At 39.7% G+C, this 25,394-nt stretch overlaps 1 protein-coding gene across 3 annotated transcripts in view; it reads left to right on the forward strand.

The window, feature by feature from the left end:
- The window catches only part of cep85l (centrosomal protein 85, like), a 299,535-nt gene extending 287,069 nt beyond the window's left edge, over window positions 1-12,466 (forward strand). For all 3 annotated transcript variants that reach the window (XM_043684467.1, XM_043684463.1, XM_043684471.1), the window contains 5 exons: window positions 2,773-2,890; window positions 4,028-4,078; window positions 4,972-5,079; window positions 8,216-8,438; window positions 10,425-12,466. In XM_043684467.1, the coding sequence (XP_043540402.1) occupies window positions 2,773-2,890; window positions 4,028-4,078; window positions 4,972-5,079; window positions 8,216-8,438; window positions 10,425-10,588 (664 nt within the window). In that variant the 3' untranslated portion in view covers window positions 10,589-12,466. The remainder of the gene's footprint in view (window positions 1-2,772; window positions 2,891-4,027; window positions 4,079-4,971; window positions 5,080-8,215; window positions 8,439-10,424) is intronic.
- The last annotated feature ends 12,928 nt before the right edge of the window (window positions 12,467-25,394 follow it).

Raw genomic sequence — 25,394 nt, forward strand, 5'->3', positions numbered from 1 at the left:
TTGAGCACCTCTGGGCCACCCGGACGAACCAACCCAACCAACCTGTGGCACAGCATTTCAACTCCCCCTCCCACTCCACCGAGGATATGCAGGTCATTGGACTCATCCACCGCCAAACCACAACAACGCGACGGTCGGAGGAGGAGCGTCTTATCTTCCGACTGGGGGCCCTCCAACCGCAGGGGATGAACTTGGACTTCACCAGTTTCTTCATTCCCCCCTCCCCCCACCTTGTCTCCGCCGGGTCCCTCCCGCCCGGCACCGCCTTCCTGTCCTGCAGTCTTCTTCTTGTCCTCTCCGCCTCCATCCTACTCCGACCTATCACCCTCACCTTGACCTCTTTCCACCTATCACATTTCCAAGAATCTCCTGTCAAGTCCCTCCTCCCTACCTTTTATCTTCTCCTGCTGAACACTCTCTGCTCATTCCTGAAGAAGGGCCTGTGCCCGAAACGTCGAATCTCCTGTTCCCTGGATGCTGCCTGACCTGCTGTGCTGTTCCAGCAATAAAGTTTCAACTCTCTGCTCATCTACCTACCAAGAATCTTACACACCATACACCTTCTTAACAACCCTATCAACCTGGGTGGCAACATGGACCCTGAGATCCTCTGCTCATCTGCACTACCAAGAATCTTGCCATTAGCCCAGTACTCTGTATTCTTGTTGCTCCTTCCAAAGTGAATCACCTCATACTTTTCTGCATTAAACTCCATCTGCCACCTCTCAGCTCAGCTCTGCAGCTTATCTATGTCCCTCTGTAACCTGCAACATCCTTTGGCACTATCCACAACTCCAAAACCTTAATGTCATCCATAAATTTACTAACCCACCCTTCTACGCCCTCATCCAGGTCATTTATAAAAATTACAAACAGCGGTGGCCCCAAAACAGATCCTTGCGGTACAGCACTAGTAACTAAACTCCAGGATGAACATTTCCCATCAAACACCACTTCTTTCAGCTAGTCAATTTCTGATCTAAACTGCCAAATCACCTTCAATCCCATGTCACTGAATTTTCTGCAATAGCCTACCATGGGGAACCGTATCAAACACCTTACTGGAATCCATTTACATTACATCAACCACTTTACCCTCATCCATCTGTTTGGTCACCTTCTCAAAGAACTCAATAAGGTTTGTGAGGCACAACCTCCCCTTCACAAAACCGTGTTGACTATCCCTAATCAAATTATTCCTTTCTAGATGATTATAAATCCTATCTCTTATAACCTTTCCAACACTTTACCCACAACCAAAATAACCAAAATGTGATTGCTGTTAACAAGTATCTATGCCATTAAGAGTACGACAGTTGTAAAATAACTCATGTTGATGAGTCCCCTTTCCCTAATTCCACTCCCCCTGCCTCTCCTATAAAGGCAGCAACTTCAGTGGTGTAGGGGTCTGAAAGGGTTAATGTTGAGTGGCTTAAATTCTACTACTCATTATGTCATGTGGGCTTGATGGCAGAATATGATAGAACCTTGAAGAAGTCAGATTAACCATTCAGGGTCTCCTTCTGTAATAATGTCTATCATGTCAGTTTAACTTTTACTTAGTTGCTAACATGTATTTTGTTTAAGACAAGAATTTTTTTATTTGCTAACCTGTCAAGTGATTTTCCATTACCACACCAGACCAAGTAGATCCTGTCGGTCCATACCCTAAAATAAGATGACGGAAGAAACCCCATACCTTCGCAAGCAGCTCATAAGGTGTTCATTGATGAGGATTGTTCGTACAGCTCCGACATTTCGGACCAAGATTAGAGTAGTGCTGGAAAGCACAGCAGGTCAGGCAGCATCTGAGGAGTAGGAAAATCGACATTTCAAGCAAAAGCTCTTCATCAGGAAGACATTCCTGATGAAGGACGTTTGCCCAAAATGTCATTTTTCCTACTCCTCGGATGCTGTCTGACCTGCTGTTCTTTTTCAGCGCTACTCTAATCTTGACTCTCATCTCCAGCATCTGCAGTACCCACTTTCTCCTACGTTTAGGAACTTTCCTCCATAAATTGATGATCATCTTTTTAGCAGCCTGATGCAAATCCGAGAAATGAAAATCCATATCAGTGCTAGCGCAGAATTTAAGAAGCTTGATTTTCAATTTGGTATGTAAGTGGATGGATTTTGAATGATTTAAAATTGGGCCCAACAATCCTGGTCTGATCGTTTTGATATACTGCTCAATCCCAAAGAATTGTTCAAGGCCACCAGATATTTGTAGTTTGTTGTTTTAAATAATGTAGTACCTTTCTTTTCGGCAATTATTGCACGTGGTTGACTTTCTTCATAAAACAAAAAATAGCCGACGTTTTTTGGGTAGCACGGTGGCTCAGTGGTTAGCACTGTTGCCTCACAGCGCCGGAGCCCCAGGTTCAATTCCAGCCTCGGGCAGACTGCGTGGGTTTCCTCCCACAGTCCAAAGATGTTCAGGTCAGGTGGATTGGCCATGCTATATTGCCCATAGTGTTAGGTGCATTAGTCAGAGGGAAATGGGTCTGGGTGGGTTACTCTTCGGAGGGTTGGTGTGGACTGATTGGGCCGAAGGGCCTGTTTCCACACTGTAGGGACTCTAATCTAATATGCAGCTGTTTTAACTTCTTGAACTACCTGCTTCAGAATATATATTATGGGATGTCTATATCAGATATGTTAACTTTATAAAACAAACAGAAGGTTTTGGTAACACGCCAGGCAGCATTTGTCAGGAGAGAAAAACAGGGGCAACATTTCAGGTTGATGACTTTTGCTGCATTTTTTGTTCAGTTTGCAACAGAAAGTAGAGAAGTGCCTAGAAGATGGAGCTCGGCTTCCCATGCTGGACATGAAGCAGCTCCAGTGCGAGAACGACTACCTCAGGAAAATGTGTGAACATGCCAACAAGGTTAGTGTCACCCTGTGCTCTGACAATAAGATGGTATGCTAATGGGTTTTAAATATCATAAAATGTGCAGAGACAAACCTTTAGATGTTACCCGGGAGGGAGAGGTCATAGTTGAGGGGGGCTAGGGTTCCACCCAAAATTTCCAGGAGCCTCATCCAAAAAATAAAAGATTCTCTTGAAAGTAAATCCAGATGCCGTGAAGCAATATTCTTAACTTTCTTTCAATCCGTTCCCTTGTGGCTCACTCCACAATAAGCCTCAACAAAACTAATCTACTTCAATAAGTACAGAAACCGAGATTGTTGGAAAAGCTCAGCAGCAGCCATGGAGAGAAAGCCTAGTTCACATTTTGACTCCAAGTGTCACTCCCTCAGACAGTTCTGTCAGAAGCGCTGAGCTTTTCCAGCAATTCCTGTTTTTGTTTCTGGTTTACAGCATCCACAATTCTTTTGGTTTTTATTTACTGCTTCAACAGGTTTTATAAAAAGCTAACAATTGCTTTCTGTGATAAAATCGATAACTTGTGAGCCCACATTTAAGAATTTCAATTTATGCAACTTCTCCAGGTTTTTGAGGGAGAGGTTTTCACTAGCCTTTGAGTAAAGTGCCAGAGATGGCCATGCAGGGACCCTTACCTCCTGGGGTTGTTTGCAGGTTCCTGTGCTGAAACTTTGGTCCAAAAGCCTTCAGAGCCTGATTGAAAGAGCTGATAGCAGAAAACGGGATCCCATTGAGAGCCACACCCATGCACATGTTGTTGACCCTCCTCTCAGCATTCCAACCTAAGCACCCTTCCTGCCATCATTCACCTTCTCTTCCTTTTCCTTCTCTCTGTTTCCTTCTTCTCACTCCCCTTTATTTGAGAAATTGCCAGCAAAGTATAACTTGAACTGTGCTGGTGTGGGGCCAGTAGCATGTAAGATTGGCTTCCTTGAAAACAGCATCTTTATCTCCTGATCGTCTGTATTTATACATGTCTGCTTACTCAACATAGCTCTTTGAAGACAAACCTGCAGCTCTTGGTGAAGAGTGAGGCTTTGTGACAGCATAAAGTATAGAAATGATGAAGTGAATGTAAATCTCAGTTGTCGGTCTAGAACCACTGCTCTGATGCATAGCTTTTGATTTTGTCTGCAGGTCATTGACAATCAAGAACAGCAAATAAAAAAATGTAACCTGGAGAAACAGGTAAATCATTTTTTTTCTGAATTGGAAAGTGTGCACTAGTGAAGACGGCATGAAAAGCACTGATTTTCACTACATATGCCATATTTAATGTATCTTAAATATAAATGATGTTCACATGCTCATGGACACTCCATTGGAGTTCTGCCAGAACCAGTTGATCCTTGACATCAATGGAATCTTAGTCCAAACATGAACAAAAGACCTGAACTCAAGAAGTGAAGTAAGAGTGACTGCCATTGACATCAACGCAGCATTTGACAGAGCTTAAATTGAAATCCTGGGGAAAAAGAACTGTCCACTGGCTACTCAGACTAAGCACAAAAGAAGCTGGTTGCCATTGCTAGAGGCCAATCATTTTAGTTGAACATTCTTCCAGGGGTTCAAAAAGCTAGATATTTTCTAATCATCCTGCTCAGGGATGCTCTTACATACCTCTGGAGCAGGTGGGACTTCAACCCAGGCCTCCTGCGGTCCAAAGGTAATGTCCTAGACCAAAACATTTTCAGCTGTTTCATCAATGCATACCCTCCATTAAGATGCTATTAGTGGCTGACGATTGCACAATGGTCAGTACCATTTGCACTCTTTAGATAATGAAACAACCGTGTTAATTTCCCTAGCCTTGGACAATGTTGTGTATTAGGAGGACTGGAGATCAGAGTCAAGAGTGTGGTGCTGGAAAAGCACAGCAGGTCAGGCAGCACTCAAGGAGCAGGAGAATTGACTTTTCAGGCATAAGCCCTTCCTCATTCCTGATGAAGGTTGGTGAAGACAGGGTGGTGAAGAAGACATTTGGCACACTTGCCTTCATTGGTCAGTGCATTAAGTATAGGAGTTGAGATATTAGTCATTTGTTTGGTCAGATGTTCACTAACTTGTAATATATTTTGAAGGCTTTAGAGGAAAGGCTGACACAAGAAAAGTCTGCCTCGCAGACCTTCCGGAAAGAGCTTGGAGAGACCCAGAGAAATCTGCAGCTACTGAAGGAACTCATGGAAGAAGTGAGTATGCAGAGTACATTACCGCTGCAATGTGCTTCATTTGCATAATGGTGGTATTATGATAAAAAGTAAACAGCAACAACTTGAATTCACATAATGCCCTTAACATAGCAAAACATCCCAACACAGTCAATGTATGTGCTATCACTAAGGCATTTTTGACAGAGGAGATAGTCAAAAACTTGTTCAATTCAAGAAGTATTAAGGAATATCTTAAAGGAGGAGAGCAGTGGGGTGAGATTAGCAATGACGTCAACAGTTTACAGTCAAGACAACTGAAACACAGCCACCAGTGCTGGATTGAAAAGTCAGCACAAAATGCTGGAAATGAAAGAGCACAAAAAATTTCCAAGACCTGTCAGGTGTGAGGGAATTCCAGAGATAGGGATGGTGAGGGCCTGGAAAAAATTTTCAAAATAAGGGGATACACATTTTAAAATTAAGGCAAATAGCAATGAAACCCATCCCAGATTAAAACAAATGCTGTTGCTCTCTAAGTGAAGCTGACCTTTACATTGAAAATAAAATATGTGGAGTAGGTTTAGGAATGTATCTATGAAGCATTCAAATACAGTTGATTGAACAATGAATTCTTAATTAAGAGAAAAATGTGAAACAGCAGAATTTCGATGTAAAAGTCAAAGACAGAAATGTTTCTGCCAATCATCATCCTTGAGCCCTTCAGATTACAGCATTAATAATAGGGCTGAGTTAATGTTACAATTTCCAAAAAGTAAAAACGACTGAAACAGCCTTTCTTGCTTCAACCATAAAATAGATGACAGCAAAGTTTGCTGTGTATAGATCTTACTGACAAATTAGTCATTATAAAGGGAGCAATGGGCGAGTGAGGCCAGTTATGATTTCATTTCATTTTATTTTGAAGAATTATTATTGAAAAATTAGATAACATTGATTCAGCTGTTTTCTCTTTACATTAGGCCTACATATTTCATTGTTAGTGATTCTAGGATCAGAACCATAACTGAACATCAGACATCTTAGTTCATAATTGCAGAGAGAACCAGTGTACCTAACATTTTTAAACGTAACATAAAGCTTTTGACATCAAATGTAAGTAATCCGAAGATATTGATTGGAAGGGTTCACCTCCAAATCCCTTGGCATCAATAAAATATAATGAATGGTTCTAATTTAATTGAAATACTTTTGGAAATTGCAAACCATAATAATTTAAAAGTTTCAGCATTAAGAACTAAAACTCGATAGAGTTATGTTTTTTAACCTTTTGGCAGGAATTATTGACTTCAGTAAAGAACTTAAATCTTTCTAGACCATGTAGAATTGAAGCTTCAGTGGAGCCTGCAGATCAATAATTGAAGAGCATTGACAGGATAGCACACTAATTTAGTGGATAAAGCAGAGTTTAGAGTAGATCATCTGCTTGGAAAAATGGTAACTGTGACAGATAATTAGATATGAATTGGGACCCATATGCAGCAATAAGTATAGACTCACAGCGTAGTGACAGCTGAGCATTTAGTCATTTGAAGATGAGACTGGAGGACATGACCAATTTTGTACACTGTACTTAGTGGATAATGAAGAGTTTTGCCGAGATTATTTGCTTTGGAAAATTGCAGAGCTGCAGTGGGACTTCTTTAACTACATGATTGATATGATAGTTGTGAAACATATTTTGCTTTTAAGTAAACAGTGTGACAAAGATTGTATTTCTATTGGTAGCCATAAAGATTAAAGCAATAATTTAGTTGAACAGAGCATAATAAATGAAGACTGATAACACAAAAGATGAGAACTATAAAAGAGGTAGAAGAGAAACAAAAAAAAAGGCACTTAGAAAGAAAATTGAGTGTCATGTTAAAAATAAGTAGTGTTAACATTTATTAGCATACAGCAAATCAAAGAATAGGCAAAAGCGAAGGTACCAGCTGAAGACTGCATGGGAGTAGACAGGGGCCACCTTATATTTGAGAATGAGGATGTGAGTTTGCCTCCAGCAAAGTGTTTTATCTGATGTGGCAATGCTCATTTTAAGGTATTACAAAGGGAACTGGTCATGAATACCATTTTCATGAGTATGTATTGTTGAATCTAACAGACATTTATAATAACTAACAATTAAATACAAACATTACATTCCTCAGGCATATACATGTCTGGGCAAATATTCAGCTGTTAGTTACAACAATGAAATATGCTTCACATAACCTGAGGTAAGATGGAGTGTGATTTCTTTATACCCTCAGGTTATATGCTATGATACAATGATGGATGTCTCTTAAAGGCCTATTGATTCCTGATCGTGTGATTCCTATTGCCCATTTCCCAAAGATAAAGGTCTAATCCAAAATGTTTATCCATCAACACTACTGTGTTCTCCCAACCACTCTATTCCATTCACATGTTTCGTTGGAATGATGGGTTTGGACTGTTGCTTCAAATTAACTTCTTGGCTTTAAGGTCATCCCTCTATAAGGTCATCCCTCTGCCTCCAATGCTCCAGGGAAAACAGCCCCAGCCTATTCAGCCTCTCCGAGGCAAAAGTGAGGACTGCAGATGCTGGAAACCAGAGTTTAGATCAGAGTGGTGCTGGAAAAGCACAGCAGGTCAGCCAGCATCCGAGGAGCAGGAAAATTGACGTTTTGGGCAAAAGCCCTTCAACAGTAATATGGACATTTTTTTCAAGATGTCACAATCTATTTCCCCACATTCTACATGTCCTTCTCCACAGTAAAGACTGATGCAAAATACTCATTTAGTATCTCCCCTGTCTCCAGCGGCACCACACAAAGGCTGCTTTGCTGATCTTTGAGGGACCCTATTCTCTCCCTAGTTACTCTTTTGCCCTTAATGTATTTGTAAAAACCCTTTGGATTCTCCTTCCTTCAATGTCACTTGGTCAACATCCAACAACTCCCTTCCCAAAAGTACAATTCAATTAAACAGCTCACCATCAACTGCCACCACTGCCCAGGGGCAGTTAAGCATGGACAACAAATACTCTGGGTTCGTTCACATCCCATGAACAGACAGTGAAAGGAAGTTAGTCAGCTCCAATTGGAAAAGAAAAGCAGCAATAAAGATTTTAAAAATCTAATAATTTTCTGTGCTGTAATTTTGCTCATAAAATATTTTTGTCATGTCTTTGAAGTTTTCATCAAAGAACCAAAGATTACCAGAAAATTCAACTTTGGAGGAACAATCACAAGAAACTGAAGAGCCCAAGCAAAGCTTAGCAGATGAAACACCAGCCATTGAAAAGCTACTGAAAGAAATGTCCTCCTGTCTACGTGACCTACGTGCACTATGCAATATCCTTACTCAGAGAGCACAGGGCAAGGAGCCAAATCTTTCTTTGTTACTCGGGATACAATGTAAGCATATTTTTGAACTTAACTTCTTGACCTCATAGTTTTGCAGATGGTGAGTTCAGATTGAGGGTAGTATTTAGTATATTCAAGGTTAAAGGGCAAAAGATAATTAGACCAGGCCATGTTGGTGTAATTCAGTCACCATGACAAGTCTTTTTTTTAATTGCACTTTGATTTTCTATTTTTATTCATAGTTAAATGTCAGATGGTAATCCTATTTCAAGAATGCATAGCACAGAAAGTAAAGAGTAACAATCATCCTTCAACATATTTTCTAGGAAAATCTAGAGTGACAGCAAAGAGAAACTGAAATTTTTTAGAATTATACAGAATTTATGCTGCAGACCCATTATCCTTTTCTAGAAAGTGTGTACTGAAGTCATGGTGATTACTTAAGGCATTTAATTTGTATGATTTTAGGCCCATTCTAGTGGGATTGTGTAAGTATAGGCACCCCATCAGTTCGGTCGTTTAGACCGTGGATTAATGTATTATTACTTTTCCTTGCTTTCACTTTTAACTTTGTCTTTCGCCTCAGGAACTTGACAGGAATCCATTGCACACCAATGGGATAAAAGTTCTTTCTCTCCTGCTGCTGTAATGGATCCAATTGGAGATGATCCATTCAGTTTATTTATCTTCACATTGTACACTAATGGAGGTCTATCATTGACTGCAAAGAATAGAACTATAGCAAAAAAAAGTAACTCTGTGCTGTAGATACTCCTTGTCTGAGTTTTGGATTAAGTCACATTGCTGTCACTTTACAACATGTGTTACAAGTCAAAGCAAAGTTGTTACTAATCCATACAAGTCAAAGCAAAGTTGTTATTAATCTATGGAAGATATATAATACAGGATTGTAGCATTAAGTTTTACTGAGACAGCTGAGGTCCTACCACTGGGTCCAAAAACAGGAGGTCACCCCAGTTAGGGAAGGGGTGAGAAACACATTCCTGGTGATGTCCAATTAAGTGACCACTGCCATGACGGCTATCCCAAATAAGGAAGGTGGTGCCCCACCAGAGCGCTACCAACTCAATCAGAGGAGCAGTAACATGGCAGTTTCAGCAGTGCCATCATGAGCCATGGCCATTGCTGAGGCAGCAGCTGCAGGATGAAGGGAGCTTGCTGGCCAAATACCTCAGGGAGGGCTAAATGAGGTTGGGGGATGTTAGCTCCAGACACACGAGGTTCTGAGAACCAGGCTGAGTTCAGACCTCAGGGAACTGATGGTGTTGTTGCTAAGCAGATGGCCAGCACCATGTACGTTGAGTAACGCAGCAAAGCCGACCTGTCTAAAATCCCTGGAAGGTGATTAGGATTAAGCTGAAAATGTTCCCAAACAGCATCGAGCTCCAAACTCCTTCGCTTATAGATGACTGTAGGGGCAGAATATGGCCTCATTTCATTGGTCGTTTTCAGCGGCTTATTGGCCTTCCTGCTGTCAACAAAATGGCATGTTAGCGGGAAGACAAAGAACGTTATTCCCAACTTCCCTCCCCCAGGGACATCACGGTCATTTTGCCAGTCTCCCTATCTTCTTAGCTGCCCTTGAAAACCTAGAAAATTCAATCAATGGAATTATAGAATGATACAGCCCAGGAGACCATACACTCCACATGCCTCTGCTGGTCATATATGAAAGCTATCTCATTAGGTTCTGGTCTTTTCTCCATAATCCACTAAATTGTTGTTTCCATTTTTGAGCATCATGATTGAGTATGCTTTCACCATCCACCACAGCAGTGTATCCAGATCCTATCAATCTGCTACATCTTTTCCCCACTGGCCACATGGTACTTTTGCTAAATACCTTTGAACAAAGATTTAAAATATGATTTCCTGTTTTCACTACAGAGCACAAAGCTCGGACAATAATGTGGAAATAACAAATACTCACACAACTACCATTGGACACACACAACACATAAGGGATTTGTATTGTGTGATTTCTATACTATTTAACTTTTTCCGTTTCATTAACAGCACTGCATTGTTCAGGCGATGAAGGAGAACATTCCCATTGTGGAGAATTGCTTTCAAAGAAGCTATCTGATGTTTGTCAGTTACGGAAAGATATTGATGAATTAAGGACCATAATATCTGATCGATATGCTCAGGATATGGGTGACAACTGTATAACTCAGTGACAACATGTTTATCTTGTAGCAATATGAGCACTGACTGTAATATTGCTTTGTTACAGTCTCGTGCTCTTCTAATAGAGAGCCATAAAACAAAATTGCAGCTAACATATGAAAAAAATGAGCCATGAATGAAGCTTTATTGTTTTAATGAAGGATGTTGTTATAAAATAATATGGAATATATGAACATTTGTTTGCAGTTAAGTGTTTCTAATCTAAAACTACTGAAGATAGAACCGACCTTCCACACATATAATTTAAAGATATTTCCTTTGATTATTTTGTTTTGTTAATTGGAGTCTGGGACTGGATTTAATGAAGGCAAAGGAAGTTTCACAAGCCCTACATTGTCATCTTTGTGCAAGGTCCACTGATAAGTGTGACTCAAGCACTTTGCTGGGATTGAGGACCCAGGTTGGAATTCTGCCTGGTCAGCCAATCAAAAGGCATTGTCATGGAGTGAGTGCTTCCATGGCACCAACCCAGGGTAAGGTAGCAGTGCTGAATCCTAAGGCACACACGAGTGATGGTATGGTTGGTGTGACAGGGTGGCAATCACGGGAGAGAAAAGCAAAGGGCAGTGTGTATCTGAGCCATCCCACACTACCCAATACCAGCTACTTTGATGCAATGCCTTTGTAGGAATTAACAAAGTCCTCTACTTGGAGCCTAGAAGCAACCTCGTACCAGTTCACTTAGTGATCCCAAATGATGAATCCTCTAGATGCCTGTAGATTAATACCAGTGTCAGCTAGATAATGCCCTTAAGGTTGTATTAATTACCCACTTAAATGGAAATGGGAAGGACCACCACAGATTCCACTACAAACAAATAGAGGTGGAAAGATGACTGATTCTCACTGCATCCCTCCCACAAGATTAAATTGCATGCCCAATTCCCCCATTACTAAACCTGAGGAGGAGGAGGCATTAAGTTCTGCCAGTAATGACAAAACTAAATAGATTCATATTGATTGGAATGCAGTACATATTCAAGTCAATGTGTTTTACTCTAAACTCAAGTTTCAAACTCTCCTAGGACAAACATCTAGTGTGAAACGTATCTCTACTGACCACAAAAGTTTATGATTTAATGCTCAGTGCTGGGGAATTAGGTATTGTCCATTAGATTAGAGGTATAGACTTTACATTTTACCTTAGTGCCCTGACCTAATAAGAAAAATTAATCTGTGTTCTGACTGCTGAATATTATTGAGTTGGAAGATACTTACATTAAGATGTTAGGCCTAGCTGTGGTTTCCCTTCTCTTCACCATAGATAATACCTAGTATCAAAATTTACATATAAAAATACCGAATTAGCAGAGATCCAGTTGTTGGTGGATGACTATATGACAGTCCAATTGAATGATACACCTCCTTCCTGAGAGAAGGGGTGAAACATTAGAAAAATTATTTGACTGGGGATTGAAAAATCCCATTTCTAGTTGAATGGCTCTTAATGTGTCCCATTGGGATGATTGTGAGCTGTGAAAAGTAATAAAATTGCTGTCTATTACTGACAAAATGGAACTTTAGGCATTTTACAAACGTGGAGCAGTTATTATTGTGAGTTCCAATACTCAGCTGTCAATTTAGATTTATTGGACCGTGTTCATACTTAATTGCATGCCCAAACTCCATTGTATGTAATATGTGTTCTCAATAATTTCAGCCTGGGAAGATCTCTTTCACCCTAAAACCAAATTTGTTTTCCTATTTCATCAACTTACTCATGATCTTTTAAAACCAAAACTGAATTATAGGCAAATTTATGCTCAATTCTGGAAGACACTATAAGCTTAGAGGAGAAGTTGGTGGTGAGAAAATTAATCAATCAGAAAATAAAACAATCCATTTCCAAAACAGAAATTGCTGGAAAATTTCAGCAGAACTGGCAGCATCTGTGGTGAAAAAGCAATGTTAGCATTTTGGATTCAGTGATCCTTCTTCAGAACAGTTCTGAGTTGAATATGTCATTCAATAGTGCAAAAATTAATCTGCATGTAGTTAAGCATTTTGACCTAAAATTTAAACAAGATGTCAGACCATTTTGGTCCAGAAACATCCTGTAAATACAGAATTAGCACCATGTTCAAAGAGCAGTTAACTTGGTTGGAATTTGATGCCCTCCTCGTGGCACATATGTTGGTGAGTGGTGGGTATTTAGTCAGGTAGGAGGGTGATCCTGCCCCCTTCCTGCCTCCACTGCAATTACTTCTGGGAGAGGAATGCACTACCAGCTGAAACCTGAAAATGCCAATGAAAATACACAAGGATGTCATCCAGTTGCCATTGGTATTAACTTAGGCAGGAAACTCCATGTGAAAAGCCCAGAACTTAAAAACAATTGAGATTTGTTTGAGGGTTTCTGTGGGAAGCCCCTCTTTCAAAGTCAATGCTTGACCGATGGACCTTGCAAGGGGTGGGAAAGTGCCCACTGAAAACCATCACCCTGGCTGCTTGCCTCAGGCAATGCCTCCCTCCCCTGCACCCCCACTTTACAGTCACTCACTTGTGATTTGAGTCATCCAGTGATCCTGAGCTCTGCATTGAGGTCATAGCAGCTGTAGCTGCCATCTCCCTAGCTATTGGCCTCTGATTGGCTAGCAGCTCTAGTGGGGTTGGGCCTTTCACCTCCAGGGACCTTGATCCCAGGAACTGCCTAGGTACCTGGTTAAGAGCCTGACTGGCATATTGTTCCACAGGCATAGCCAAAAAGAGTTGTTGCTAGGCTCGTGCCAGTGAGACTTCAACTTGTCTACATTAAATTCTACCCTCCATGTGGATCAAATGTGAAAAGGATGTCTTTGAAAACTCATTACTTTCCCAGTTCACAAATTGGGTGCCAGAGCATATACTCTGCAGTCCTTCTGGCAACTTGTAGAAAGAAAGTACCCAAGAATAACAATCTCATTTTCTCTTTCTCGATGAGAAGTCACCTGGCACCCAGTGAGTGCCCCTCCTGACAGCATTGTTAAAGTTTAGGATTTCAATATGGTATTAAAACTTTCAGTTTTGTGGTACCATGTGCTGATGCGTCTATGTGTGCTGTGGCACAGTGTACCTTTATGAATGGAAATTGATTATGGCTATAAAGTTAATAATTAATTGATATTTTTTCCTAGATCACTGTTTTAATGCTTTTTTTCATTAAATGGAGCATTGGACATTTTAATAGGGTGTTTTTGACATAGTTGTGCATGTGTTTTTTTCTATAGGATGAATTGTGAAGTAAACAGAGTGCAAGATGTGAATATAATTCTGTTACTTTCATTCCGAAATACTGTGATTTTGTTTTGGACAAAAATGAGTCCACACCCAGCTCTCATCTTTTCTAATGAATTATACAGTATTAACTCGATGTGGTATGATTACCATGGAATTCTGTACAGTGTATTACAATAAGCTACTAGAGTTATATGCAATAACTAAAAATGTTCTTAATGCATTTGGTAGTTTATTATTTGTATCGCGTGAAGCTGTTGATTGACTGATTTGATAATTTCCTTCCCTTTTTTTCCCCCATGTAGTATACACTGGCATTTAGATAACAATATCTGTGAAAGATAATTATAAACTTGGGGAGCACTTACAGAACAGAAAATGATTCATTCTTATATCAAGTGCTGATTCTAACTGGTCCTGATTGTAGTTTCATTTCCACAGCACTCCAGCCCTCTCCAATGATGTCACAATCTTCCTAAGTTTCTGATACCATCCTCCTTAAAACCACATTTCAGCTTCTCAATCTTGCCATTATTTTTAATAAGATCACCTTTAACAACATTGCCATTATATTTCTGAGGCTATGAGTGTTACTCTTCCTAATGTTACTACTTGACTATGCATCAGTGTCTGAGAGATGATCAATATTAACCTCACTAATTTTGTCATTTCTCTGTAGTGCTATCTATCTGGAGGATATGGAATACATATACAAAATTATAGGGCTGTTCTTTTATAAACAGGTTTTTGATTTTGTTACATCTGGTTTATTGAGGTAATCTTACCTCATCATATGTATTCGATTTACTGATCTGATTTGTCCAAGCTCTAGTGTTGTTTTCTTACATTTAGCCCCACAATAAATAAGATGTTTGGCTCTTCTATTACATTTTAAAGCAGAAATATGAGTTAACACATTCTGAATTAATACACTACAGATTTCAAAACCCTCACCTGCAGAAAATCTACATAGCCAGTTTTTTCCAGTACCACCTTTTAGCCTTCACCCTGGAGTGTAATGATTCATATCAGGTGTCAGCAGTTTTCAACGCTGAACCCAAGTGTCCTTTTTCTCAGAGTCGTGAATCCACCTTCATCTGGTATTCCCTGTGAACTTATCTACAGGAGTCACCAAATTGGATTTCCCTCTTTCAAGTCTAGGAGCACCTCAGACTGAGTTGTTCTAATGTAATTTATCAGTTGAAACCTTGATCTTTCCGAATGTGGCTCAATTCCATATCAAGCAGTCATTTACACACCGAAATATAAGATGACCAAGTTGTTACTTTCTGGGAAACAGCTATTTTTAGTTCTTAGCCTGTGTTCTTTTGGGAAAATTGCAACTCCCTCATATTTTGCAATTAAAAAGATTTTGTGCATAACCTGACAATGTGACACATACTTCCAGCTGTTCTGTCACAATGTGATTTTATCTAATTTGAGAGGAGGGTAAAAAAGGCAATTGGGGAAATAAAAAGCAGATAGTATACTGTAGTTTACTACTATATTCTAAAGAAATGGAATCTAACCCTCACATTTTACCTCTGTGCCTTAGGTGCAGCCTACTTTCTCTTTTTGTCTTTTCTCAGTCTAATCGCACGTTTTATACCCATGCTGATTTGTCATGAGTTGAGCTACTTAGTTACCTCCTGTCCAAAATCTCCATGTCATCTGTCATTCAACTACTAGGTCGGAAACACCCAAATATACTCAGTATAAATGTCTCACGATCTGAGGACTTTCTATGCACTTCATAACATGGAAGCTATTGTTACTCCGATTAAAGTAGTTGAATGATTTACAATGATTGTTTTTAGTTTTATATAAAAGGGAAAAACTTCAGGAACAGGGCCTTATACAAATATCTTACTGTAGAATAAAGAAATTGCTAACTAGCACTTTGAAAGTATATATTTTGCCTCGGTTTCTACTGTTTTTAAACATATGTTTACAGCTAGATATTTTATGCAAAAATTCTATTTATGTTACATTTTGTAAATAATGTTAAAGCTATTATTTTTCCACTTTGAAAGTGTTGGTTTTGTTTTTGTATGTACAGAAATACATTAAAGTTTTTTATATAATGAATTTTGAGTTTGTTGTGCAGAAGTTATTAGCTATGTAAAAGACATGAAACAAAATTGAACATCACTGTAATTTCACAAAATATTTTCTTCATCAACCCATTGCAGCTTTATTATGATTTACACTTTAACAGTGAACTAGAAGGTTCTAAACCTCACAACACATTACCCCTATGACCATTCCGCACAAAGTGAGACATATTTTCAATGTATCAGAAACAGCAAATAAATATCAAACCAATGACTTTGACATATTTTAACAAGTTCATTTGTTTAACACACTTCCAGTTTTTTTTCAACTTCACATTTTCTTATTTGTCTTTAATGTTTAGTTTTCTGTTTTGTCTTTTTTTTATTTTATTTCTCTGTTGTGAAATTATGTTTCATATAAAAATCATTTTCAAAATTATTGGCTGGAAACCTATCACCAAATTCTAAAAGTATCTGAGGGAACATTCCAATGTCATAAAATTGCAGGCTCGTAGATGGCTGAATATCTGCATTATTGAACCTTCTACATTCTAAGACCATTAACATGGAGACAACCTGTCTGCAAAGACTTAATCGGCAACAATTACATTGAAGTAGAATGAATGGCAGCCCTTTTCTATCCCAACAGCAAAGTCTCATGACAACTGCCTGAATTAGGTAGAATGGCTTTGCTAGGGATGTCAAGGTTGGGTGGATTAGCTATGGGAAATACAAGGTTACAGGGATAGGGTAGAGTGGGGTGCTCTTTGGTGGGTCAGTGTAACACAATGGGTTGAATGTCCTGCCTCCACCCTGTAGGGATTCTATGAATACTCACTATGACAACCTATGATGACTTGATATCAAGCATAATCACTTGAACAATGGAACTATGGGTATGAAAGAAAGGTTCCAAATGTAATCCAATCGTGAAAATTAGACAAGAGGAATCCATTAGCCATTCCACTAGGAATTCCTAGCTATTAATAGTTCTGAAGAAAAGTTACCAGACTTGAAACATTGCTTCCCTCCCACAATTCCCATAAACTCATGGGAACTATTTAACTTCAATGAACATAACTTTTTAAAAAAAATGTTATGGGATGTGAGGATCAGTTGCTCGGCCAACATTGAAGCCCATCCCTAATTGGCTAGATTGTAGCTAAAAGCCGCTGGAAAAGCACAGCAGGTCAGACAGCATCCGAGGAGCAGGTGAACTGACATATCAGGCAAAAGCCCTTCATCAGAGTCAACCCTACAGCTGTGGGTCTGGAATCATATTTAGGCCAGACTGGGTAAGGATTGAAGGTTTTTCCCCTAAAGAATGTTAGTGAACTGGATATTTTGAGATATCAATTATCATTTCATGTTCATCTTTTTTGCTTGCATTTTATTGAATTCAAATTTCACAATCTGAAAGCTTAATGAACTACTCACTACATTTCTTCACCTGTAAAGTTCGCTCAGTGTAATCAAAATCCCATTACTCCCCAAGAAGTCTTTCTCTCACAATGTCTTTTAAAATAAACCACCGTGACTACAGAAATACAAGTTAATCATTAAACCGCTTCAGATACACAGAAAATCCATAAGTCATTCGTTCAAATCCAAAAGTCCAGACTCAAAAATACATTAAATTACTTAAATAAAATACACAACTCCTATCAATACTTTTTCTTCCTTTAAACAAAAATTCAAGGAAACTTCTATAGTCTTGCTGCATTTTATTTGTAACTTCCCTCATGGGATGTGGACATCTAGGATAAATTTTGTATTAGTACCATGTCAGTACAGCCCCTTGGTCCAAGAAATCTGCCATTGAAAGTTTCCCACCGTGACCCCCAGATAGACACAGACATTCCCTTGGTATCCATCAGTGGCTGGACTGTTTCTCTGATTGAAGACCTTTATGGTCTGACCCAATTCTCTCGAGCTCATGCCACAGCAAGTCTGCATCTAGAACATATTTCCACTTGAGAAATTTTCCCTAAAACTGCCTCAGAGCCTTCTTGTGTCTAAAAGCTTCGAAGTTGGATCAAAAGTTGAAATGTTTCTAAAAACACATAAGCACGATAAAGTAGTCTGAGTGATCAAACTTCAATACACATCCTCTAATTCACCTTCAACTGAAACCAAAACTCTAGATCTTTAATCCTTAATATAATGTACAATTTTTGTTTATTCTTTGAGGATGAGGGCTTCACTGGCTGGGCCATCATTTATTGGCCCTTCCCTGCTTGCCCTTGAGAAGGTGGTGGTGAGCTGCAGCCTTAAACTGCTGCTACCCAATTTGTGTTGGCGAACGTGCAGTTCCATTGAGGGGGTTGTTTCAGGATTTGGACCCATTGATAGTGAAGTAATGACAATATATTTCAGAGTCAGAATGATAAGTAAAAAAAAAGAACTGCAGATGCTGGAAATCAGAAATTGCTGGTAAGGTTCAGCAGGTCTGACAGTGTGGAAGCAGGTCATTCAGCCCATCCAGTCCACACCGATTCCCCAAAGAGCATCCCACCCCCACTCACCCATCTTACCCCACCTTTCCCACGGCCAATCCACCTAACTTGCACATCTGCGCAATGAAACCCACACAGACATGGAGAATGGGCAAACTCCACATAGACAGTCACCTTACGTGGAATCAATCCCAGGTTCCTGGCACTGTGAGGCAGAAGTGCTAATCACTGTGCCTCTGTGCTGCCCAGATGGTGAGAAGTTTTTGTGGAGCCAGCGGGTGAGTTACTCACTGCAGGATTCCTCGCCTCTGTTCTTGTATTGCTAGCTTTGATATGGAGCAACATTATTTCAATTTGTGGAAATAACACAGAAACTCAAAATATTAGACCACAGCTTGGAAGAAGTAAAAAAAATAAGAAGGGCTTATGCCCGAAACATCAATTCTGCTGCTTCTTTGATGCTGCCTGACCTGCTGCGCTTTTCCAGCAACGCATTTTTCAGCTCTGATCTCCAGCATCTGCAGTCCTCACTTTCTGCTAGTAAAAAAAATTAAACCAAGTACTGCCGGGCAGTCAATCTACATTTTAGCAAACTGGGTGGGCTGCATCTTAGATATGGATCACTTGTAATAATTACAATGGAGCTGCATTGAGGTTTTTAACTAGACTTGTGAGTCAGTCTTTGAAGTGGACTTGGACCAGCCACCTTTCAAGAAAGACTAGGAAGTCAATGTGTGCAACAATAGCAGAAGCTTTATTAAGGAAGTGTTCACTCTGCAGACAGTGGGTTAGACAAAGCTGTTTACTAACCCCAAAATGGCCAATTCTGTCATCATGATGTCACGTGATCAAATTCTTAAAATGACAGTACATCCTTTTAATTCAATTACAGACAATACTTCCTTCAGTAATATGTTATTTGAAAACAATTTCCCATCCCTAGAGAAGGCCAGGAGGTGACAAATAAGGCAAATTATTGGGAAGTTAACTCTAACTCTAACCCTAACCCTAACCCTCACCCTAACCTTACCACCCAAGGGAGATACTCACCCACCTTCTCACCTCCTCAGTAATTAATTACTGGGGACTTTCTTGGCCCACCAGCAATTTAGATCTTTAACAGGTCAGTAAGTGGCCACTTATGAGCTTCAGACCACTACTAGTCCAGTAACTTGCATTCCTCACAGATGAAAAAAGAAGCTGATTTATTGACTGGGAAAGCAAAGTGACCTGTTTACTGCATTATCAGAGAGCTCCATTTGCTCCACCTGGGGGCTGGAATGATGTCAAGAGGGTGGCTACTAAATCCAATTCCTTCTCCTTGCCTCCAACCTCCCAATCTTCCCCTCCCCATGACCACCCATCCTGTGAGACCAAAACAAAAAGATTAAACAACTTGTTGTTACAGAATAAGCCTGTAAGGACCCAAAACTCGATGGTCTCATAAATGGCCAACACCACTTGGGGAGGTCAGACCTCAACATTGAGATCTGCAATTCGCTGAGAGTCTAGCCCATCTAACAAGCCAATTGAAGATTGATTGAGTGAGCTATCTGATTATTGCGGGCTTACCTTTCCTAAAAGTCTGTGACTGTCAGTGAGGATCAGTGGCATTCGGGTGCTCAGTTGGTCTTCACCTGTCCACCAACTTTGAATCTCTGTCACATTCAGATCTTATTGGAATTGATTAATCTCATCTGAAGTCTCATCGCTCTCATAAATCTTTGCAGAATTCACAAGTTCGCAAGCAATTCCCGTATTTTCTAAATCACTAAAACCATTTTAATAAGCAGGCACACTAGTAACAGTTTTGCATGCAGATCCATTGCACCTAATAATCCCCATTTGCCTATGAGAATTCAACTGATTTATTATCCAATACTATGAATGCTAAAGCCATATTAGAGAGGCAACAGGATTGTAGATGAAGGACTGTAGATAGGTGAGCTTTAGTACTTTTTGGCCAGAATGTCAAACCTAATCTTCTGGATGTCTAAGTACTGAGTGACTGTAAACATGCTTAAACTTGTCCTGCATTGTGATGCTTTAATTTATTACAGACAGCCTGCCTTCTCCAGGAAGAGAATTGTTGTTTGCATTTGAGTTCAGATGTATTTCTGTATTTCTTCCTAATTGATCCACAAGAGTTGGAGACATTCCAACTAAAGACCAAAGTCTGTATTATGCATAATTTAAGTTGGCTAGTTATTTATGAGGATTATGCGAAAGCATTGCATTAACTGCATCCTCTGGCATATCAATGTCATTACACAGTTTCTCAGTGCACGAAATACTAAGGCAGGTTACTTGTAACTGCAATAGAGAAAAGAAAACCTGGTCAGAGAAATCACAAAAGTGGCTAGTGAGCAAGAGGGAGAGTGGGATCCAGACTTAAAGGAATTGGAATGATACTTTGAGGATGGATAATTTATAACTTCAGTGATATCACAGGACTTCACTTGCTGTCTGCTTAATAAAACAACTTTACTCTGGTATACCTGATTAATGAACGTTTGTATGTTCCCCAATACCATTATGGATATTCACAGCTTGTCAACATTTGCTGAATATCACAGAGGAAGCTTTGGCCCCATGTACTTTCCAGTCCAAAGGTGAAAGCATGCAACACAGTGGCAATCTTTTGTCTCATAAGATGTTGATTTGCATCATGGTGATCAACTCTGTGTTAGGCATTGCCTAGGGGTACTCTGGCATATAGTCTCTGCTGTATTTAAGCAAGGAAATGGGCTGAAAGCATGACTTCTGATTTCTCCAGGCCCTCTTCTTGGCCAGCTCAGCTTCCTGTTCTGCTCACCTCTTCCAATGCCCCTCAAAACAGTCAGCCTCCAGAGGTCATGGCCAGCACTGATTATTGTCCAGTTGTCATTGTCAATATCTGACAAATCTTCAGAGCTCACTTGCAAATGTCCTCATAACAGAGGTATAAGTACTCAAAAAATGTAGACCCAGTACCATCACACCGTACAGAAATTCTTTGAGTATATGACTGCCATCCATTCGATGTGCATAGCTGTTGTTGGTTTAGCAAAGGGTACATAGGCTGTTGGGACTAGCTCACTTCAAGAGGTCTGAGTGATGACCTTTTCCTGCCAAGAGATGCCAAGGATATGTCTGAGAAAGTGAAGATGGAAACTATTCAGCCTTATCTCCTGCCAAGCATGGTACGTGGTTTGGAGAGGAGCTTGAAGTTGGCAGAGTTCCTATGCTTCACTGCCTTCATCCTTCAAACCAGAGATTGCACATTTGGAAAGTACTGTCTAAGGAGCATCAATGAGTTGCTGGAGTATATCTGATAAATGGTACATGCTGCTGCCACTGTACTCCAGTGGCGGAAGTACTGAATATTCAGGATAGTAGTTTGAAAGTTAGCCAAGATAGCTGCTTTGTTGTCGATGGTATTGAGTTTCTGAATGGTTTTGGAGCATAACCATCCAAGAAAGTGGAGAGTACTCCATCCCATTGCTGACTTGTGCCTTGTAGATGGTGAGTTGTCTTTAAGGAGTCAGGAGATGAATTATTTGCTGCAGAATTCCCAACCTCTGGCCTTTCTTGTAAGGTGCAGGGACAGAACCAGGTTGGGTAAAATAAGCTGGTTGCCAAGCATTGACTTGTAACAGTGGGCCATCACTATAAAATGGACATTCTGAGAAGTATAGCATTAAGGAAGTAGTAGCAGGACAGGAGATTTATTGCTCTCCACAGATTTACTTTACAGCATGTTAACTTGCATCCATTTTTCTTCTTTAAGAAAAGCATTAGAGTTATTAAAAAATAAATTGAAAGAGGAAACTATTAGAGTTAGTCTCAGACTTTTTCTATTGTAAATGGTTCTCTTACTCATTGCTGTACAATGTCAAATATTTTATGTCACAGAATTTAGACCCTGAAATGATGGATGAAGGTAAATATAACTGAGAGTTAATTTGATACTGGTAAGAAATTGCAAATTTGATTGATCTGAGTTAAAAAGGAGTGCATCAATTTATAAGGTGACTAGGCTCCCATGTTGTTTGCCAATTTCACATTGACAGAGTTTGTACATGGAATGTGAAGTCTTTATCTCTGAGGTGTGAAATAAAGGTCAAGCCAAATTCAGAAATACTATCTGAAATGACCATATTTAGATAAAAGAGCACAGTTTATTTAAAACTTAGTGTGAAACTTCAAGGATAAGACATTCCACTCAACCATGAATGATAAAAGAAGATATTTAGATCTGAATGTTAGGTACATTTCCTGTTGATTTTGTTTACTTTACTCCTCTCCTTCCTTCTTAATAATGGAATTCTTAAAAAAATCTCCTTTCCCACTTTGATCAATGCTTCTTTATCCTCACAATCCAGAGTTATATGAAACTCATACTAACATTCCTATTGCTACATTCTAATCCAACTTCTTTTCTCTAGTTAATTTTGGTAGTACCCTGAACAATATGATTCATCACCTAAGTTTTTGAATATATATAATCCTTTGGTATCTTTATATGTGTTACTCTAAAAAACTATACATACATTAAGAAGCTATTCCAACCTTTCTAACTCACTGGTTAGGCTATATCACTCTATGACTCTAATAACTAGCCACAGTCTAAGACTGAAAAGGTTGGAGTTGCTCAATTTAGAGCAGGGAAGGTAATAGAGAGAAACTGAACTGAATATAATAGCTGTACTACTGGACCCTTCCTTGGGATAAAATGCTCACCAGTGATTAAATATGATCTTTGAGGTACTCATGCTTTTAAAGATGACGATCGTGCTTCCATAAGTGACCAACCAATCAGAAAGGCTGTCAGGTCTTCCCTTGTCAGCACTGAGAAAGTGCTCAGTGGAGCTGCAGTCAGTGCCTGAGCAGGAGCATCACTGCAAGAAAGGAAACAGATAGCAATGGCTAATGGGTATTTTTCGGGTTTGCATTGGAATTCCCCAGCAGGCAGTAGTAGGCCCTTGCATTTCCTGATTTTATGAATGATTTTGATCTTGGTTTTTTGGGGAGAAAGGGAAGTTTATGACACCACAAACTGCAGAGAGGCTGAGTGAACTGATCACAGCATTGTGGTTCAGTGTGCCATTCAAATGGAGGGAGTAGGGCGAAATAGAAATGTAGTGATAGTAGGAGAGTCCATTGTGAGGGGAACGGATACATTTTCTGTAGCAAAGAAAGAGAATCCCAAAGGCTATGTTGCCCACCTGGTGCTAAGGAACAAGGCATATGTCTTTTGGATTGGAGAGGAACTTGAAGTGGAATGGGTAAAAGATCCAGTTGTCCATGTAGGTACCAAAGAGATAGACAGAACTAAGAAAGAGGTTCTACTAAATGATAATGAGCAGCTTAGGGTTAAATTTAAAGGCAGAACCAGAAAAATAATAATCTCCTGGTTGTTGCCTGAGCCGCATACAAATTGGCTTAGGGTGAATAAGATTAGAGAAATAAATCCGTGACTCAAAAATTGGTGTAGATGACATGCGTTCCTATTCATAGTTCACCAGCACAGATACTGCGGAAAGAAAGAGCTGTTCCATTCAGGCAGGCTTCAGTAGAACCATGCTAGGACCAGTATTCTGGCAAATCATAGAACTCTGGTTGTAGATAAGGCTTTAAACCAATTAGTGGCAGTAGGGCTAGGACATGGAGGTGAAGTGTGGAGAGTTCAATTGAGGGGAGGTTTAAACAATCAAAAACAAATAAGAGAATAGAAGTACAAGGAAGTGAATAGGACATAAATAATCCAAATGTGTCAGGAGGGAGTAGAAAATATCCACAGAAGAGTGCAGCAGAAATTAGAATTAGAGCAAGCGATAATAGAAAAAAAGTCAAATCTTAGCAGTTCTTGTTAAGTGGAATACATCATCATCACTGAATTGATGTTATCAGGTTGTTATTTTCTGTAACATATAACCCTGGAGCAACATCAGTAGAACAGCAAATGTTCAGGTCAAATCTCATTGTGTTTGCTGAACATTAAGAGCTGTCAGAGCTACAGATCAACATCTATAGGATAGCAGTTTGTAATTGAATTCTTCTGCTTGTGGGACTCTCTGCCAGATGGTATAGTTACCTTGTCACTTGTGCAAAAGAGTTTAATTGAAGGAATTAAGAATCATTCCATGAGCAAAGAATTTTGCAGCATACAATGCATTGCTGAAAATATCTGCCTTACTTAGCAGCAACCCTAAAATTTCTGTAGAAAATGCTGAAGAAAACTGGCAGGACAGTCAGCATCTGTGGAGAGAAAGCAAAGCTGTTGCTTCAAGTCCACGTTTATCTGTGAATCTCTCCACAGATGCTGCTATACCTATTGAGTTGCTCAAACATTTTCTGTTTTCATTTCAGATCTCCAGCATCCACAGAATTTTGTTTTTAGTACCTGAATCTTTCTGTTCCCTTAGCAACCATCAGTTGTGATGTACTGACACTTGCAACTTATTACATCTATCACCACTTGGCACCCTCTTATTGTCATCCAATACACAAACATCTCAAGAGGCAGAATACTGATGATCAAAATGATAAAGCAACCATTCAAATTATTGTAACACTATTAAAAAAATTATAAGTTCAATCATACAGAACTGAGATTCTATGAAACTGGAAACATTGATGCTTATGCCTGAAACATCGATTCTCCTGCTTCTTGAATGCTGCCTGATCTGCTGCGTTTTTCCAGCAACACATTTTTCAGCTCTGATCTCCAGCATCTGCAGTCCTCACTTTCTCTCCAACATTGATGCTACTAAAATTACGCAAAACTGAAATTATGAAGTTAACCCTTTGGATGATTAAAGATTCAGTGCTGAGTTTTGGTTTTAAAGAAGATGTTGGATAAATTCTAGAAGTGGTGGGCAATTTTATATTCAATATTGAAAAACAAGTGACACCCATCAAAGTTTTACCTGCACATCCACTAATATCATTTATTGTATCCGTTGCTCCCGATGCGGTCTCCTCTACATTGGGGAGACTGGGCGCCTCCTAGCAGAGCGCTCTAGGGAACATCTCCGAGACACCCGCACCAATCAACCAAACCGCCCCGTGCCCCAACATTTCAACTCCCC

Source organism: Chiloscyllium plagiosum, chromosome 3 (assembly GCF_004010195.1).
Source record: "Chiloscyllium plagiosum isolate BGI_BamShark_2017 chromosome 3, ASM401019v2, whole genome shotgun sequence".
Lineage (NCBI taxonomy): Eukaryota > Metazoa > Chordata > Chondrichthyes > Orectolobiformes > Hemiscylliidae > Chiloscyllium > Chiloscyllium plagiosum.